The sequence below is a fragment of the Ranitomeya imitator genome, chromosome 1, assembly GCF_032444005.1.
Source record: "Ranitomeya imitator isolate aRanImi1 chromosome 1, aRanImi1.pri, whole genome shotgun sequence".
NCBI classification, from domain to species: Eukaryota; Metazoa; Chordata; class Amphibia; order Anura; family Dendrobatidae; genus Ranitomeya; species Ranitomeya imitator.
In genome coordinates this window covers 1,139,514,593-1,139,533,053 of record NC_091282.1, presented here as the reverse complement: position 1 = coordinate 1,139,533,053, position 18,461 = coordinate 1,139,514,593, and the positions used below count along the sequence as shown (strand labels likewise).

At 43.6% G+C, this 18,461-nt stretch overlaps 1 protein-coding gene across 1 annotated transcript in view; it reads left to right on the top strand.

Moving 5' to 3' along the window:
• Positions 1-18,461, top strand: part of GRXCR1 (glutaredoxin and cysteine rich domain containing 1) — a 117,151-nt gene that overhangs the window by 48,546 nt on the left and 50,144 nt on the right. Inside the window, exon 2 of the mRNA XM_069745788.1 lies at positions 3,875-4,114. Coding sequence (XP_069601889.1) covers positions 3,875-4,114 — 240 coding nt within the window. The remainder of the gene's footprint in view (positions 1-3,874; positions 4,115-18,461) is intronic.

Genomic DNA, 18,461 nt, shown 5'->3' with positions numbered 1-18,461 from the left:
TTCCTTAGGGGGTCTACTTTCCAAAATGGTGTCACTTGTGGGGGGTTTCAATGTTTAGGCACATCAGTGGCTCTCCAAACGCAACATGGCGTCCCATCTCAATTCCTGTCAATTTTGCATTGAAAAGTCAAATAGCGCTCCTTCCCTTCCGAGCTCTCCCATGCGCCCAAACAGTGGTTTACTGCCACATATGGGGTATCAGCGTACTCAGGACAAATTGGACAACAACTTTTTGGGTCCAATTTCTCCTGTTACCCTTGGTAAAATAAAACAAATTGGAGCTGAAGTAAATTTTTTGTGTAAAAAAGTTAAATGTTCATTTTTATTTAAACATTCCAAAAATTCCTATTAAACACCTGAAGGGTTAATAAACTTCTTGAATGTGGTTTTGAGCACCTTGAGGGGTGCAGTTTTTAGAATGGTGTCACACTTGGGCATTTTCTATCATATAGACCCCTCAAAATGACTTCAAATGAGACGTGGTCCCTAAAAAAAAATGGTGTTGTAAAAATGAGAAATTGCTGGTCAACTTTTAACCCTTATAACTCCCTAACAAAAAAAAAAATTGGTTCCAAAATTATGCTGATGTAAAGGAGACATGTGGGAAATGTTACTTATTAAGTATTTTGTGTGACATATCTCTGTGATTTAATTGCATAAAAATTCAAAGTTTGAAAATTGCGAAATTTTCAAAATTTTCGCCAAATTTCCGTTTTTTTCACAAATAAACGCAGGTACTATCAAAGAAATTTTACCACTATCATGAAGTACAATATGTCACGAGAAAACAATGTCAGAATCACCAGGATCCGTTGAAGCGTTTCAGAGTTATAACCTCATAAAGGGACAGTGGTCAGAATTGTAAAAATTGGCCTGGTCATTAACGTGCAAACCACCCTTGGGGGTAAAGGGGTTAATGTACAAACAAAACCAGGCATGATTTAAAAAATATTTCAAAAGTACAACATAATATTAAAAATAGCTCATTACCATGATTAATGATGATAACTGACATGATGCAATGTGGACAACTACAATATATGGGAAACAATGAAACTTCTAAAATAAAGACACTGTTTTTGCACTGTTTTTCCCCTTAAAAATGGGTTTCAGGTAAACCCGAAGATGTGGCCATATATGCCAATGACATGAATGGACTTAAAAGATCAGACAGGCACAGAAGCATAGGTTTCATGAGCAAAGGGTCTGAATATTTATGACCATTTGATATTGCATCTTTTCTTTTTTAATAAATTTGCAAAATTACCACATTTCTGTTTTTTTTCAGTCAAGATGGGGTGCAGAGTGAACATTAATGAGAAGAAAAATGAACTTTTTTTTAAATTTACCAAATGGCTGCAATGAAACAAAGAGTCAAAAATTTAAAGGGGTCTGAATACCCACTGTATGTTATATCCTGTATCTGTGAATTGTGGTAGCAAATTCAGAACCTACAGCTTATGTTTGTGAGACTGCAGCAGTTATTTGCCACATTGGTAATGCTTATTTCCATTGTCTAGCAGTATAACCACCAATTTTCGCACTATGCAAATTTTCCGTACCCACTGTATATGAGTTTCACTTTTTTTGATTGAAGAACTGAAATAAATTAACTTTTTGATGATATTCTAATTCAGTAAGAAGCACTTGTATATAAAATGAGTGTATTAGACCATGCTCACAACTAGACAGGGCTATAACTAGGAATTTCAGGGCCCCAAGCAACATTTTTGGGCCCTGTGAGACTACGCCCCCAGTCTCCACCGAGCTCCGCCTGCACCCCAGTTCTGCCTCCAACCTCATACCTTCCACAGTCCTACCACCCACTCTTGGAAAAGCTCCAGTTCTGTATCACGTCCTCACCAGACACACTTTAACAGTTCCCATAGAACACCACATCACATACATAGCCAGCAGCTTTTGTTTTGGCCAAAAGATTTTTTCAAGCGGCCAGCATGAGAAGGTAGACTCTTTTGACCGGGCCCTACTCTACTCTAATGTAAATACCCAATACTCTTTTTAGGTATATTTTTATTTATTTTTCTTTAAAGGAATCTGTCACATACATTTTTTAAACTGACCAATAATACCACATACAAGGGACAAACAACATCTCACCATGACCAGAACACATATTATCACCACATAGTGACCCAATAATACCACATACAAAGAACAAATACCACCATGCCATGACAAGGCCACAGATTAGCACCACATAGAGACCAAAATACTACAATACTGATCATTAATATAAAAAAAACACAATACTAAGTGCCACTATACACAGAAGCTCTGTATATAGTGTACAGGTAATACAGTGATCAACAGTGACTTTATATACAGGAGTTCTGTATATAGTGTACAGGCAATACATTTATCATTGGTGACATTATACACAGGAGCTCTGCACATAGTATACAGTGTATAGTGTAAGTCTACAGGTAATACACTGATTCACCAGTGACATCTTTTGTTGAAGTCCTTCATCTTTTCTTTTTCTTTTTCATCCAGCGCAGACTGCCATCAATTCTTCCAGTCAGGACTCGTCTCTGCATAAAATAAGTTATTTAGAGCTTCCAGAGCACATTCCTCACTTTTTTCACTTTATTCTACACTACATAGCTGAATACAGATGTGCACCCATCATTAATACATAATTAGTTATCATACATTTCACCATTCCAAATATAAATTATAATCCACCACTGTGCCCCCACTAAGTATAAATAGCAAAGTTTCCCACCCAATAAATGTATAAATTAATTAAGACCTGTACACCTGTACTCCAGCAATCAATTCAATACCAGTCACTGCATCCTCAATGCCCCAACTGTGTACCTCCTGCTCCCCTGATTCATTATGTCATGTCTTCTCTCTCTTCCTCCCTCACCCTCTATTTACTATCAACTGCTGTCCCCCACATTCAATACATAATTTACTTTCCCCCACCCCAATTCATAATCATTTGTTGTACTCCAACCTCAATTCATCATAATTTAGTGAACCAAATTCATTATCATTTGCTCTCTCCACCCCATCTTCAATTCAATTGCTCTCCCCTGTCCCCCACTCTCAATTCATCATTCGCTTCAATTGCAGTCTCCCTCACTTCAACCTTTGCAGTCCCCCCACTTCATCATTTGCAGTCTCCCCTCCCCAATTCATCATTTGCAGTTCCCCTTCACTTCATCCTTTGCAGTCCCCCTCCCCCTCTTTTCATCATTTGAAGTCCCTCCTCCCTTCATTATTTGTGATCCTCCTCACCCATTTAATTAATTTTATATATCTATAAAAAAAACTTTTTTAATACCTCACTTATGATCCCCTGCAGGCACAGCTCTAGTGTCCTGGCAAAGGCCAGTGACGAACTTACATGCAGGCACGTACACGATGCTGTCATTGCGCACATTCCATCACTTGCCCAGATATCCAGAAAAGGTGGAAGGAGCTGCAGCTGTGCAGCCATTCAGGTTTGATGGCTGTGGAGCTCCAGGAAAGCTCCCAGCCCCGAGGTGTGCGCCGCGGCACACTCCACTCTATTACACCCTAGGGCCGGTGAGCACAAGCACAAGAAGGGGCTTATTCTTACCAGGCCCCATTCAGGAGTAAGGTCAGTAATGTCCTGATGGCAGCTCTGCATCTAGAATATGAAATTACATAAAATAATACAAATGTTGTTAGCCTGGTAATTTGGTAAAATAATACTAATTATTTGACGTAGCTTTGATACAGGTTATAGAATGGAAAATGTTGTGCTTAATATTAAGAAAACAGCATTTAAATATACTTTGCATTCATTTACATTAAGGTAATATTATTTGGTTCTCTCTGTCCCCTCACATTTTGTAATACAAAACTTCATTTCTTGCAGTCCACTACCACCTTAGAATATGGGCGGATTGTGATTTACACTACAAGTCTGCGTGTGGTAAGAAACACTTTTGAGAGGTGTGAAATTGTCCGGAAAATCTTCCAGAATCACAGAGTAAAATTTGAGGAAAAGAATATTGCCCTTAACAGTGAATATGGAAAAGAGGTTGACGAGAGATGTCGCCGGGTGTCTGAAATGCCATCTCTACCTGTTGTATTCATTGATGGCCATTATCTTGGGGTAAGTGCATGTAATTGTGTTATTATTAAAGCACCACTCCAGTGTTTTTTTATTTAGTTCAGCGCTGGAGTGGTGCCACTAATGTAAGTTCCCTGCCCCTAGTATTATACTCACCAGCCACTGTCTTCAGCTTTTCCTGGCACCGCTCCGATCCTGGCATCTTATGACTGCAACTTCTGACTTACCGGAATTGAGAGGTTACGGTCACAAGCTCTCAGTCTAAGTCTACGGGAACCTTATTCTGGCCTCCTTCTGTCTTTCCTACACTTACACTGAGTACTGATGACCGACTCACCCAGCAAACACTGGAGTGATCCATCGGGTCACAACCTTTAGAAGTCGACAGGAGCGTTACCGATAACAGATGAAGATGGCAGCTGGTAAGTATAAGACTGGGGGCAGGGTACTTAGATTAGTAGCACAATTCCAGCACCGCAATAATAACAGATAAATGCATGAGTGGTGCTTTATTTTGACTTGACCAAGGTGGTTTAGAATCAGTCACCATCAGTCCGAATTTGAGAGCAGCATATTGTAGAGACAGGGACCCTGATTGCGGCCACGTGTCACTTACTGGGCTGCTTACTTTAGTTTTGATAAAATCACTATTTCATCAGCAGCAGATTAACAATAGAGGACTAGTAAACCAACTGCCATATAGTCATCTGTATTCATGAGCTCTGTATAATTCTGCCCTCTCCACTGATTGGCAGCTTTCTGCCTATGCACAATGGAGGCAGAAAGCAGCCAATCAGTGCTGTGGGTGGGTTTATACAGAGCTCAGCATTCAGAGAACTGGTAGATCTGCAGAACTGGTAGATCATACATCGATAGACTCAGAGTCTCTGCTCCTAAATCATGCAGTTCTAAGATTGGGTAAAAAAAACCTGGTGACTGAACATAATCTACGAGAAGTTGAATATTATTGGAAACACAGTACATTGCATTACTTGGCTGATTTTGATATTGGAAGTCAGTATATATCAAAATCTGAAGGTGCGTTTTTAATTTTGTAGTCTGCAGTGGAAATCATCCCACTTTCTTGTAGGCAGAATGCATTTAGATGATTTTACAGCATTTACTTTGGCCATTAGTATTCTGGGATGTGTTATCTTACATTGTACATTATTTTGACGAAGGAAGAGTAATAATGTTGCAGCTTTATGGTTCAAAGCCAGTGGAAGGTAAAATTAAAATGCAATTTATTTACAAAGCTACTCACAAGTCAGTAAATACAAACCTATGACTAAAAATGTAATGTATTATTTTTTCAATGTATAGAGAATAATCTGAATTTCCTGCTGTGTTGTTGTAAAACAGGAGGAAAATGCTCTGGAAAGGTATTCCTTATTAATCTATGAGATATTCCTACCTTGGATCTTGGTCATTCATGCTAGAGCTGTCAAATCTATATTGGTCCCATCTCTGGAACTCACATCTATGTGGAGAATGGGGTTCTTCACCGGTTAATTTGGGGAATTCAGGACCTCTGTTATCCACAAAGGTGTAGATTCCAGAGGTGGGATCTGCTGTTATAGAATCCAGAAACTGTTTTTTTTTTTTAGTTTTTTTTTAATTCTGCAGTTATAATCTTTTCTTTTTTTATATAGCGCTAACATATTCCGCAGCACTTTACATTTTGCACACATTATCATCGCTGTCCCCGATGGGGGTCACAATCTAAATTCCCTATCAGTATGTCTTTGGAATGTGGGAGGAAACCGGAGTACCCAGAGGAAACCCACGCAAACACGGAAAGAACATACAAACTCTTTGCAGATGTTGTCCTGGGTGGGATTAGAACCCAGGACTCCAGCGCTGCAAGGCTGCAGTGCTAATCACTACGCCACCGTGCTGCCCCTATGGAAAACCTAATATATACAGGCAGTGAAGTTGCTGATTGGGTGGGTACAATGCTGGCTGGTTGTAGCTTTTATTGATTCAGGCTCGCTGCCAGTCATTGGGGTAGGTAAGCTTTAGCACTTCTATGCATTATATAAATGTAATTACTAGTTATATATTGTATATAGATTTTTTTTATGGCTTTTATTTTGGCAACATATGTCTAATGGAATAATAATTACTTATCTTTTCTTGCTGGAATCATTAACAGACGCCATGTCACGTTTGTAAAGTACCTGATGTGCCTTAATAGTTGAAATCCTCCACAAGTGACCCTAATTTGGAAAGTAGACCCTCAAGGACTGTATCTAGATGTGTGATGAGCACATTCAACCCCAAGTTGCTTCACAGAAGTTTATAACGCTGAGATGTTAAAATAAAAATCAAATTTTTCCACAAAAATGTTCTTTTTGCCCCAATTTTTTTATTTTCACGAGATTAAAAAAAAATATGTGGGGGAAAACTACTGTTTGGGCGCACGGCAGGGCTTAGAAGAGAAGGAGCGCCATTTGACTTTTTGAATGCAAAATTGCCTGGAATGGTTAGTGGATGTCAAATAGGTGTTGGAGAACACCTGATGTGCTTAAACAGCGGAAACCCCTCACAAGTTATGCCATTTTGGAAACTAGACCCCTCAAGGAATTTATTCAGACTTGTGGTAAACAATTTGAACCTCCCGGTGCTTCACAGAAGTTTATAACGTTGAACTCTGAAAATGAAAAAAAAAATTTGTAATGCCTGCTGCAGTGCAGTAGCACACAACTTCCACCAAGGGGGTGCGGGTGAAGGAAAACAGGTACATTCCCAGTGAAATCACAAAGCAGCAGGCAGGAGCCACTAGGTGATGAAAGAGTAGTCAGAAAAATACGGGTCAGCAACAGAGAGGGAATGAAGCACCCGAGGTCACAGCAATACATGTGGTCAGAAATAAGCCAAAGAGGTCAGAGCCGATCGGGAGCAGGAAAGCCAGAGATGCAAGACAGTCAAACAGGTCAGAGGACAAGCGATCCATTCATTATAATGAAGCTGCAGAGTTACTCTGGAGTCCGTCTGGCCTCTGCAAGACAGTCAAACAGGTCAGAGGACAAGCTGAGTCAAACACCAAGGGGTCACAACAAGGAGAGCGAGTACTATAACGAGCGGAGTCACAGGGGAAGACAGGAACAGGACCCAGGTAAATGGGCAGATGATAAATCAGATTATAACTGGGTCAGCTGCTTTTGTTGTGGATTGAGTTGAAGCTTTTATTGGGAACATTTTAAATCAGATTGATCTGGCGCTCTACGTTGAGCAATTACATTGGGGTTTCCATCTATATCTCCGAGTGATGTGTTTCAGATGAAACCCCCAAGGGATCCATTCACTATAATGAAGCTGCAGAGTTACTCTGGAGTCCGTCTGGCCTCTGTTCAGTGGTATCCATCTTTTCAGAGGTGCCCAAAACTGTTGTCGACCGTGCTTTTACACTTGCCCAAAAAGACGGACACAGTCAGATCATAGGCCAGACAAAATCCAAAGTAACTCCATCTGCCTCATTGAAGTGAATCTATTGCCAGGGGTTCCATCTGAATCACATATTTCAGAGATTTACATGAAAACCCTGGTGTAAGGGCTCAGCGCAGAGTGCAGGATAAATGTGAGCAGGTATCTGTGCGGTGGGTCACGGCGTCCACGGGTAAGATATGCCTATCATTTCATCCCTATGTACTTTTGGCGTTGCACTGTCACCTTTATTATAATGTGGCCGGGTTATTACATGTTACTTCCCACTCACATCCTGGTCTGTTTTTGCCTGTGATATGTGACGTACTCTATCCCCATTTATCTTAGTGGATTTCCATTAGGTTGCTCTGTCCTCCATACATGCCATGTGATATGACATTCTGCCTTTATATTTATTGTGCGTTTTTTGGTATGTAGACTTATCATATATTTGTGAGGCTGGTTTCACACTTGCGTTTTTATCTGCAGCTATGTTTAACATTAAAAACGCATGCGTTTTTTTATACGCGTTTGGTCGCGTTTTTGAATGCATGCGTTTTTTTGCTGCATGCGCTCTTTTGCAGAAATGCAACATGTAGTAATTTTCAGAGGCGTTTTTTTGACGCAAAAAAACCGCATGCGTTCGTATGCATTTTTTTGTGGCAAAAATGCATTGGAGTCAATGGAAACGCATGCGTTTTTAAGCACATGCGTTCGGTTGCGTTAAAAACGCATGTGTTTTTATAGAAAAAAAAACAGAAAACACACTGATATGCCACCCCCCCACCATAAAGGTGATAAAGGGATCCTAACCCTAACCCTAGGGATCCTAACCCTACCCCTAACCCTACCCCTAGGGATCCTAACCCTAACCCTACCCCTAACCCTAGGGATCCTAACCCTAACCCTACCCCTAACCCTAAGGGTTAGGATCCCTTTAGGGTTAGGATCCCTAACCCTAACCCTAGCTATTTCTGTTTATAGTGGGATTTTTACTTGATTTTGATGATTGGCAGCTGTCACACACTTCTCATCATGCGTTTAAAAAACGCAAACGCATGAAAAAACGAATGTAAACGCGTCAAAACGCCGCGTTTTTTTCACCACATCCAAAAACACATGCGTCTAAAAAACGCAGCGTTTGCACGCGTTTACAGGCTCGAGATCATAAGAGGGCGCCTTCTGCTGGTTGTCCTCATATGAACTCGAGCCAGGGAACTTTCTAGGAAAGTTCCCACGATCTAGGAACAGCCAGCAGAGGGCGCCTCACCGCAAATGCAGGTAAATATAGGTCAATGACCTACTTTACCTACATTCTCCGGGCTTTTGCAGACAGGAGTAGCGCTGCATTAGCAGAACTCCTGGCTGCAAAATAATTTAACCCCTTCAGATGGATTTACATCGTTGGACGTGACAGATCCTCGGAAGGTAAGGATATTGTTGGTTTATTATTTTTTTTTATTTACAGATCGAGGGTCTTCAGTGAGTGGATTGAGAGTAGAATAAATTAATACAACAACCTTTGTGATTTTTTCATTAAATTAATTTTTAATAATGTGTGTGTGTGTTTTTTTTAACCCTTTCCTAGTATTGGATTAATAATGGATAGGTGTCATAATTGACGCCTCTCCATTATTAATTTGGCTTAATGTCACCTTACAATAGCAAGGTAGCATTAACCCTTCATTACCCCATATTGCACCGCTACACGGGAATGGGAAGAGAGTGGCCAAGTGCCAGAATAGGCGCATCTTCCAGATGTGCCTTTTCTGGGGTGGCTGGGGGCAGATGTTTTTAGCTAGGGGGGGCCAATAACCATGGACCCTCTCCAGGCTGTTAATATCTGCCTTCAGTCACTGGCTTTACTACTCTGGCGGAGAAAATTGTGCAGGAGCCCACGCCAATTTTTTCCGCCATTTAACCCTTTAATTTAAAAGCTAAGAACGGCCAAATTTTGCATAGACACACTACTAACATTAGTAGTGTGGAATATGCAAAAAAAATGGGGATATGAGATGGTTTACTGTATGTAAACCATGTCTCATATCATGTCGGGTTTAGGAAGGAGAAAGCAAAAGCCGGTAATTGAATTACCGGCTTTCTGCTATATCGCGCTGGATGAAATATTAATATATATACATATATGTGTCTACTGACACATATATATATATATATAGACAGTATATATGTTTTTGTTTTTTTTAACACATGGATCCCTTGTATATCCGTATGTTGGTTTTGCAAGCCTGCGATAAAAACACGCAGTACGGATGACATACGGATTACATACGGAGGATGCCATGCGCAAAATACGCTGACACACCCTGCCTACGGAGGAGCTACGGACCACTATTTTCGGGACTTTTCAGCGTATTACGGCCGTAGTATACGGACCGTATTTTCATACGCTGAGTGTGAGGCCGGCCTTACTGTGATCTTTGGGAGGCAGAATCAACAGCAGGTAAAGAGAACTGGTTATATACATTTTATATGCCGTTCTTCGAGCTGTATAAGTGATGTGGCGACTTTATTCTTCTGGTTAGTGCGATTACAGTGGTACCAGATAGTTTTTTTCTGTTTGGTTGCTGTCACACACTAAAAGAAGCTTTTTTTTTGCATAAATTAGGTTTTGTATCATCATATTTTGAGAGCTCCAATTTTTTTATATTTCTGCTGACAAAGTCATGTGAGGTCTTGTTTTTTGTGGGACGATTTGCTGTTTTTATTGGTACCATTTTCGGGTGCATGATATTTTTGATCACTTTCTATTCTGATTTTTGAGAGGCAGAATGAACAATAGAACAGCAATTCTGGATATTTTTTTATGACGTTCTGAATGTGGTAAAATTGAAAGGCAGCTTTATTCTTTGTGCGAGTACAATTACAGCGATACCACATTTATATTGTTTTTTATGTTTTGACGCTTTTACACAATGACAACTATTTTATAGAAAAAATAATTATTTTTGCATCGCTTTATTCTGAAAGTTGTAACTTTTTTCTGCCGATGGAACTGTATGGCACCTTGTTTATTGCAGGACAAAATAATGTTTTCAGCTATACCATTTTTATTTACATTTTTATTTTTTTATTGAATTTCATTCCACTTTTTGTTTGGCAGTATGATGAGAAAGCATAGTTTTTCCCTCATTATTTTTTTTACGATGCTCACTGAAGGGGTTAACTAGTGAGATATTTTTATAGGTCGGGTGGTTCTGGATATTGCGACACCTAATATATGTACTTTTTAATTTTTCTATAAAAACATTTATGTGTACAATACATTTTAATTTTTTTTTACATTATTTTGTGATTTAAAAAACAATATTTTTACAATTTTATTTTAACTTTTTTACTGTGACTTTCACTTTCACAGCTCTGATTGCAGTTATAAAGCATAGCAATTTACGAGCATTGCAATGTTTTATAACTGTCAGTGCAGCACTGACACAAACTAGTTATACCATACAATATGCATGATCTGACTAGCTTGATAGCCCTGGTGACCCGGATGACGTCATAATGATGTTGGGTTACCATGACTACTATCGGCCCCTCCCGATGAAGTCACGGGGGCGTCGATAGCAGGGGGAGTGAGCGCCCTCCGTCTGCCTGCCTTTTAAATGCTGCGATCGATATTGATCACAGCATTTAGTGGGTTAAATTGCCAGCAGCAATTCTGGCACCGCTCGTGCCAGTGAGAGTCGGGTGTCAGCTGTCAGATTCATGCAATACCTGGCGACGATCACACGTCCGTAGCTCCTGTGCAAGCAAAATCACCAAGACGTATTCATACCTTCAAGGTCAGAAAGTCCTTCCTAACTTACATGTATGGATATGTCTAAGGTCGTGAAGGGGTTAAAAGACATTCAAAATCCTTGACCTAGGCACGGTTGACTCCCCGTGACTCCCCAGACCTTTCTTGAATAACCACACCACACCCGTATTTTTGGATAATAACGGCCACAGCAGCCAATTTATTATTAATATTAATAATCAAAAGACCCTTGGTGAGGCCCTCAAAGCTAACCCGATCCTGGTCTGGTGATTATCCCGTCGGCACTGCCTCTTCCCTCTCAGCCTTACTTCCAGCCGCGCTTTTCCCATGCTCGGAAGCACCATGATTTGAGGGGAGAGGTTGCCTCCACACCGTTAGCCTGTACCCGACTTCCATCGTCAGGTACCCACCCATCGGTACCACGCACCCGACCTCCAACATCAGGTGGCCCTCTGGGTCCCCCGATAACGTGACCCCGACCTGCCTCGTCGGGTATCACGCAGGTATCACCAGACCACCAGCAAAGTAACTATCCACGGTAGGGGGGGGGTCCCGCAATGCAAGAATCCAGCCTTTACCGAACTTTTCCGCCAGCTTTGAGGACCCACCTACGCTCCAATCCTCATAACAATGATGTAACAGAACCTCGTGCTCACGAAGAGCTATCCGCCACCAGTCAGGAGAGGAAAAAACCCCTGTGGGGGAAACCTCCAGGGAACCATGGTGATGGACTGCCCTTCCCCTGGGCTTAAAGGTAACTGCCAAATAACTTCCTTCTTTTCCTCTGGGCTGGGTGGGTGGGGCTTGCTGTCCGGACATCCTGAGGGAAAGAGGGTCCGGCTCCTCCTTGCGTCCTTTTTTAACCCCCCCGTGTGCCCCCCCCCGCTTTTCCTCGTCCTGGTCACTTCCCCTATGTCACTTCCCCTTTGCTTAATCCCCTACTACTTCTCTCCCTCCCAACCCCCCCTGCCGTCCCACTGCCTTTTTCTTAACCCCTACTTATCTCCGTCACTTGCAACCTGCCCGGTCATGGCCCCCTCCTTTCGGACCCTCCGTGCCTTATCCGGGGGTTACTTGACCTAGGCACGGTTGACTCCCCGTGACTCCCCAGACCTTTCTTGAATAACCACACCACACCCGTATTTTTGGATAATAACGGCCACAGCAGCCAATTTATTATTAATATTAATAATCAAAAGACCCTTGGTGAGGCCCTCAAAGCTAACCCGATCCTGGTCTGGTGATTATCCCGTCGGCACTGCCTCTTCCCTCTCGGCCTTACTTCCAGCCGCGTTTTTCCCATGCTCGGAAGCACCATGATTTGAGGGGAGAGGTTGCCTCCACACCGTTAGCCTGTACCCGACTTCCATTGTCAGGTACCCACCCATCGGTACCGCGCACCCGACCTCCAACATCAGGTGGCCCTCTGGGTCCCCCGATAACGTGACCCCGACCTGCCTCGTCGGGTATCACGCAGGTATCACCAGACCACCAACAAAGTAACTATCCACGGTGGGGGGGTCCCGCAATGCAAGAATCCCCCCTTTACCGAACTTTTCCGCCAGCTTTGAGGACCCACCAACGCCACACCGAGAGCACTTGACCCCCCTTCAAGTGCTCGAGACCCCACCAACAAACCCTGCTGTGGCCTTCCGTATACCCTCAAGCAAGCCCTCAATCCATAGGTCAGTGCCCGCGGTGTTCAAGTGCACCCCGTCCCCTAACCAGCAATCTCTCTCTGTGGAATCCAGGCCTGCATGGCGTATCGTCACCCCTCCGTTTCGTGACACAAACTTAGATACCTCTTTGTTAACTTTTACCCGGGCTTTGTTAATCTTTCCAACTGACCGTTCCCCTCGCCACTTTCTTCTAGGTACCATGTCAGACCATACTAGCCTCAAGTTTGGACATGCTAACCCAAGTTGTCCTACATCCCTTCTGATTTTGGCACTCAGCCTTTTTCCCGAGCTAGCCCCCACGTCATTACCCCCGGCATGTAATACTAATATATCTGGGACCCCGTAGAGGTCCACCGCCCGGTAAAACTCGTGCAGTATGCGGCCCCATGTTAAACCCCGATATCCCAACCACCTGATCACCGCCCTATCTCTTGCAATACCTAGCTGCCTCCCGCCTGTCCGCCTGTCAGCCCGCTGTGCTCCCCAGTAAACGTATGAATGTCCTAAGATCCAGATGACGATCGGGACTTGTCCTGTAACAAACCAAAAGAAATTAGTGTGATGTACCAACTCTGAGGGGAATCCCTGCCTCGTAACCTTGAGGTCGTACGTAAGACCTGTACCGTTGCGACTCCCACCGGCCAATTCGCTTCACTGTCTCCGGGCTCAGCCCACCCACCGCGGCCTCCGTTGCTGCCCCGATCCTAAATGAATGGCCTGTGTATCTGCCAGGATCCATACCTGCCTTTACCACACATATCCGGAATACTTTGATAAATTGATACCTGGACAAAAATGACCCATCCTCGTGACATAGCAGCGGTCCCCCTTGTTTAGGCCTGGCTGCCGAGAAAATATCGAAACATTTCCACGGACACATGTTAGAACCGCTGACTTTTCCCAATAACACCTTTTTTCCTTTTCCATTTTGGTCTGTCTTCGATCTCCTAATCTAAATTTCCAACCCCCCTTTTGTCTTTATAATGTCTTCGGCTAGTATGCCCCCCGCTATGTCCTTGCCTGGTGCTACCAGTTCCCCTACCCTCATAGCTCCAAAGAATGCAAGTGAAAAAGCCAACCTAAACAGGTCAGTCTCAAATTGTGTCCTGCACACCACCTCTAACTGCCTTCCTAGTTCTTCTAACATGCCGAATGACACGGGCCGCCTGCCGTCCTTTCTAAACCTTCCCTTACGGTAACCTTTTAAGGCCTGTCTAACTAAAAAACTCTTTGTCAAATCAGCTCTGTTCCTCAGCTTAAACCCAAATGCTAGCCCTGCAATCAGTTGACTAACTTTTGCCGCTGACCAGCTATCATCTGCGGCCCGCCTAATTCCCATCAATAACACCCCAATCTGTTCCTCCTCTGACAATTCCTCGCTCCCACGGCCTAGCCATTGTTCCCACTGCCTCCACGACCGCCCGTACGCCGCCCACGTGCTACTTGTTACGGATGACTTGATCAGCGATTCGGCAGCCCTGATGCCACGCTCCATAGTCCGAGAGGGCAGGGTAAGCCCTCTTCTTCTGCTTCGAGGGCCAACGCCCGAAACCGCTGCCACTGAAAACGAGAAAGTGCATCAGCGATCGAGTTAAATTCTCCTGGAACATGAGATGCTGTAATATGAGCATTGATAACTAAGCATTCCAACACCAGCTGTCTCAATACTCTAATTACTGGTGGCGAAGATGCGGTGATATTATTTATGGCCATGACCACTCCCATGTTATCGCACTTAAACCTAACCTTTCGGTTCTTCAGCTGATCTCCCCATAATGTTACCGCCACCAGTATTGGGAAAATTTTCAATAATGCAATGTTTTTTGTCAGCCCTGAGCGCACCCATTCCTCTGGCCATGCTGCCGCGCACCACTGCCCCTGACAGTAAGCTCCAAAACCATGACTGCCCGCCGCATCCGTGTATAATTCCATATCCGAATTACAACATCCCCCTTCCATCAACAAGGAAAGCCCATTGTACTTTTCTAAAAATGTGCCCCAAACCGCCAGATCTGCCTTGTTATCTGCCGTCAGTCGCACATAATGATGCGGCGATTTTACGCCGGCCGTCGCCAATCTCCTCGTGAATATCCTGCCCATTGGCATGACTCGACATGCAAAATTTAAACTCCCCAGCAAAGACTGCACCTCCCGCAGCTTCAGTTTTTTAAATTTCCTGGCCCTGCCTATTTCCTCCTTCAGGGCTGCCACCTTCTCTCTCGGGAGACAACACTCCCACCGTATAGTGTCGATCATGATTCCCAGAAAAGAGATACACGACGTTGGGCCGACCGTTTTTTCGGGGGCCAATGGCACCCCGAACTCCTTAGCAACCCCCTGCAAACCTTTTAAGATGGTACCGCACACCTTTGATTGTGCCGGACCTACACACCAAAAGTCATCGAGTGTTGTGAATTCTGTGGCAGAGTTCACTCCTGTGGTCACAAGTGGTACTTCGGCTGATTCTCTCTGGGATCTTCCGTTTGTGGAGGAAAGTGGTACTGCAGCTTCTGAGTTTCCTCCCTCAGGTGATCTGGTGAGCTCGTTAGCTTCTTCTCTACTTAACTCCACCTGATGCTTTGATCCATGCTTCCTGTCAATGTTCCAGTGTAGGACTTGTTTTTTCCCTGGATCATTCCTGTGGCCTGCTGCTCTGCAAAGCTAAGTTTTGCTTTTGTTATTTTGTTGCTATTTTTCAGTCCAGCTTGCTTTATTGGTTTTTCTCACCTGCTGGAAGCTCTGACACGCAGAGGGACCACCTCCGTACCGTTAGTCGGTGCGGAGGGTCTTTTTGTCCCCTCTGCGTGGTTATTTATAGGTTTTTGTGCTGACCGCAAAGTTATCTTCCCTATCCTCGTTCTGTTCAGCTAGTCGGGCCTCACTTTGCTAAATCTGTTTCATCTCTATGTTTGTGTTTTCATCTTACTCACAGTCATTATATGTGGGGGGCTGCCTTTTTTCTTTGGGGAATTTCTCTGAGGCAAGGTAGGCTTATTTTTCTATCTTCAGGACTAGCTAGTTTCTCAGGCTGTGACGAGGCGCCTAGGTTCTGGTCAGGAGCGCTCCACGGCTACCTTTAGTGTGGTTTGATAGGTTTAGGGATTGCGGTCTGCAGAGTTCCCACGTCTCAGAGCTCGTTCTATTATTTTGGGTTATTGTCAGATCACTGTATGTGCTCTGACCTCAATGTCCATTGTGAGTCTGAATTGCCTTTCATAACAGTACAGGAAGCCTAAAGTGCTAATGATTCTCAATAGAGGGAAAAAAGAAGTTCTGAGACCATTTTTTTTTCTTTGCACTGTGTTTTGTCTTTTTTTTCCCCTAGACATTTGGGTGGTTCAGGACACAAGTGTAGCAATGGACATTAAAGGTCTGTCTTCATGTGTGGATCAGCTCACGGCAAGAGTTCAAAATATTCAAGATTTTGTGGTTCAGAATTCTTTGCTAGAACCGAGAATTCCTATTCCAGATTTGTTTTTTGGAGATAGAACTAAATTTCTGAGTTTCAAAAATAATTGTAAACTATTTCTGGCTTTGAAACCTCGCTCTTCTGGTGACCCAATTCAACAGGTTAGGATCGTCATTTCTTTTTTGCGCGGCGACCCTCAGGACTGGGCGTTTTCTCTTGCGTCAGGAGATCCTGCATTGAGTAATATCGATGTGTTTTTCCTGGCGCTTGGGTTGCTGTACGATGAGCCTAATTCAGTGGATCAGGCAGAAAAAAATTTGCTGGCTCTTTGTCAGGCTCAGGATGAGATAGAGGTATATTGTCAGAAATTTAGAAAGTGGTCAGTGCTCACTCAATGGAATGAATCTGCGCTGGCAGCAATATTCAGAAAGGGTCTCTCTGAAGCCCTTAAGGATGTCATGGTGGGATTTCCTATGCCTGCTGGTTTGAATGAGTCTATGTCTTTGGCTATTCAGATCGGTCGACGCTTGCGTGAGCGTAAATCTGTGCACCATTTGGCGGTATTACCTGAGCTTAAACCTGAGCCTATGCAGTGTGATAGGACCTTGACCAGAGTTGAACGGCAAGAACATAGACGTCTGAATGGTCTGTGTTTCTACTGTGGTGATTCCACTCATGCTATCTCTGATTGTCCTAAGCGCACTAAGCGGTTCGCTAGGTCTGCCACCATTGGTACTGTACAGTCAAAATTTCTTCTGTCCGTTACCTTGATCTGCTCTTTGTCATCGTATTCTGTCATGGCATTTGTGGATTCAGGCGCTGCCCTGAATTTGATGCACTTGGAATATGCTAAGCGTTGTGGGTTTTTCTTGGAGCCCTTGCAGTGTCCTATTCCATTGAGAGGAATTGATGCTACGCCTTTGGCCAAGAATAAGCCTCAATACTGGACCCAGCTGACCATGTGCATGGCTCCTGCACATCAGGAGGTTATTCGCTTTCTGGTGTTGCATAATCTGCATGATGTAGTCGTGTTGGGGTTGCCATGGCTACAAGCCCATAATCCAGTATTAGATTGGAAATCCATGTCGGTGTCCAGCTGGGGTTGTCAGGGGGTACATGGTGATGTTCCATTTCTGTCAATTTCGTCATCCACCCCTTCTGAGGTCCCAGAGTTCTTGTCTGATTACCGGGATGTATTTGATGAGCCCAAGTCCAATACCCTACCTCCGCATAGGGATTGTGATTGTGCTATCAATTTGATTCCTGGTAGTAAATTCCCAAAAGGTCGATTGTTTAATTTGTCCGTGCCTGAGCACACCGCTATGCGCAGTTATGTGAAGGAATCCCTGGAGAAGGGGCATATTCGCCCGTCATCGTCGCCATTAGGAGCAGGGTTCTTTTTTGTAGCCAAGAAGGATGGTTCGCTGAGACCTTGTATAGATTACCGCCTTCTTAATAAGATCACGGTTAAATTTCAGTACCCCTTGCCATTGTTATCTGATCTGTTTGCTCAGATTAAGGGGGCTAGTTGGTTCACAAAGATAGATCTTCGTGGTGCGTATAATCTGGTGCGAATTAAGCAAGGCGATGAATGGAAAACTGCATTTAATACGCCCGAGGGTCATTTTGAGTATCTCGTGATGCCGTTCGGACTTGCCAATGCTCCATCAGTGTTTCAGTCCTTTATGCATGACATCTTCCGAGAGTACCTGGATAAATTCCTGATTGTGTACTTGGATGACATTTTGATCTTCTCGGATGATTGGGATTTGTGCTCGGGCTAAGCCCTGCTGTTCTCGTGCCAGTGGATTGCTTTTGCCCTTGCCGGTCCCGAAGAGGCCTTGGACACATATCTCTATGGATTTTATTTCTGACCTTCCTGTTTCTCAAAAGATGTCAGTCATTTGGGTGGTCTGTGATCGCTTTTCTAAGATGGTCCATCTGGTACCCTTGTCTAAATTGCCTTCCTCCTCTGATTTGGTGCCTTTGTTCTTCCAGCATGTGGTTCGTTTGCATGGCATTCCAGAGAATATTGTTTCTGACAGAGGTTCCCAGTTTGTTTCGAGGTTTTGGCGAGCCTTTTGTGGTAGGATGGGC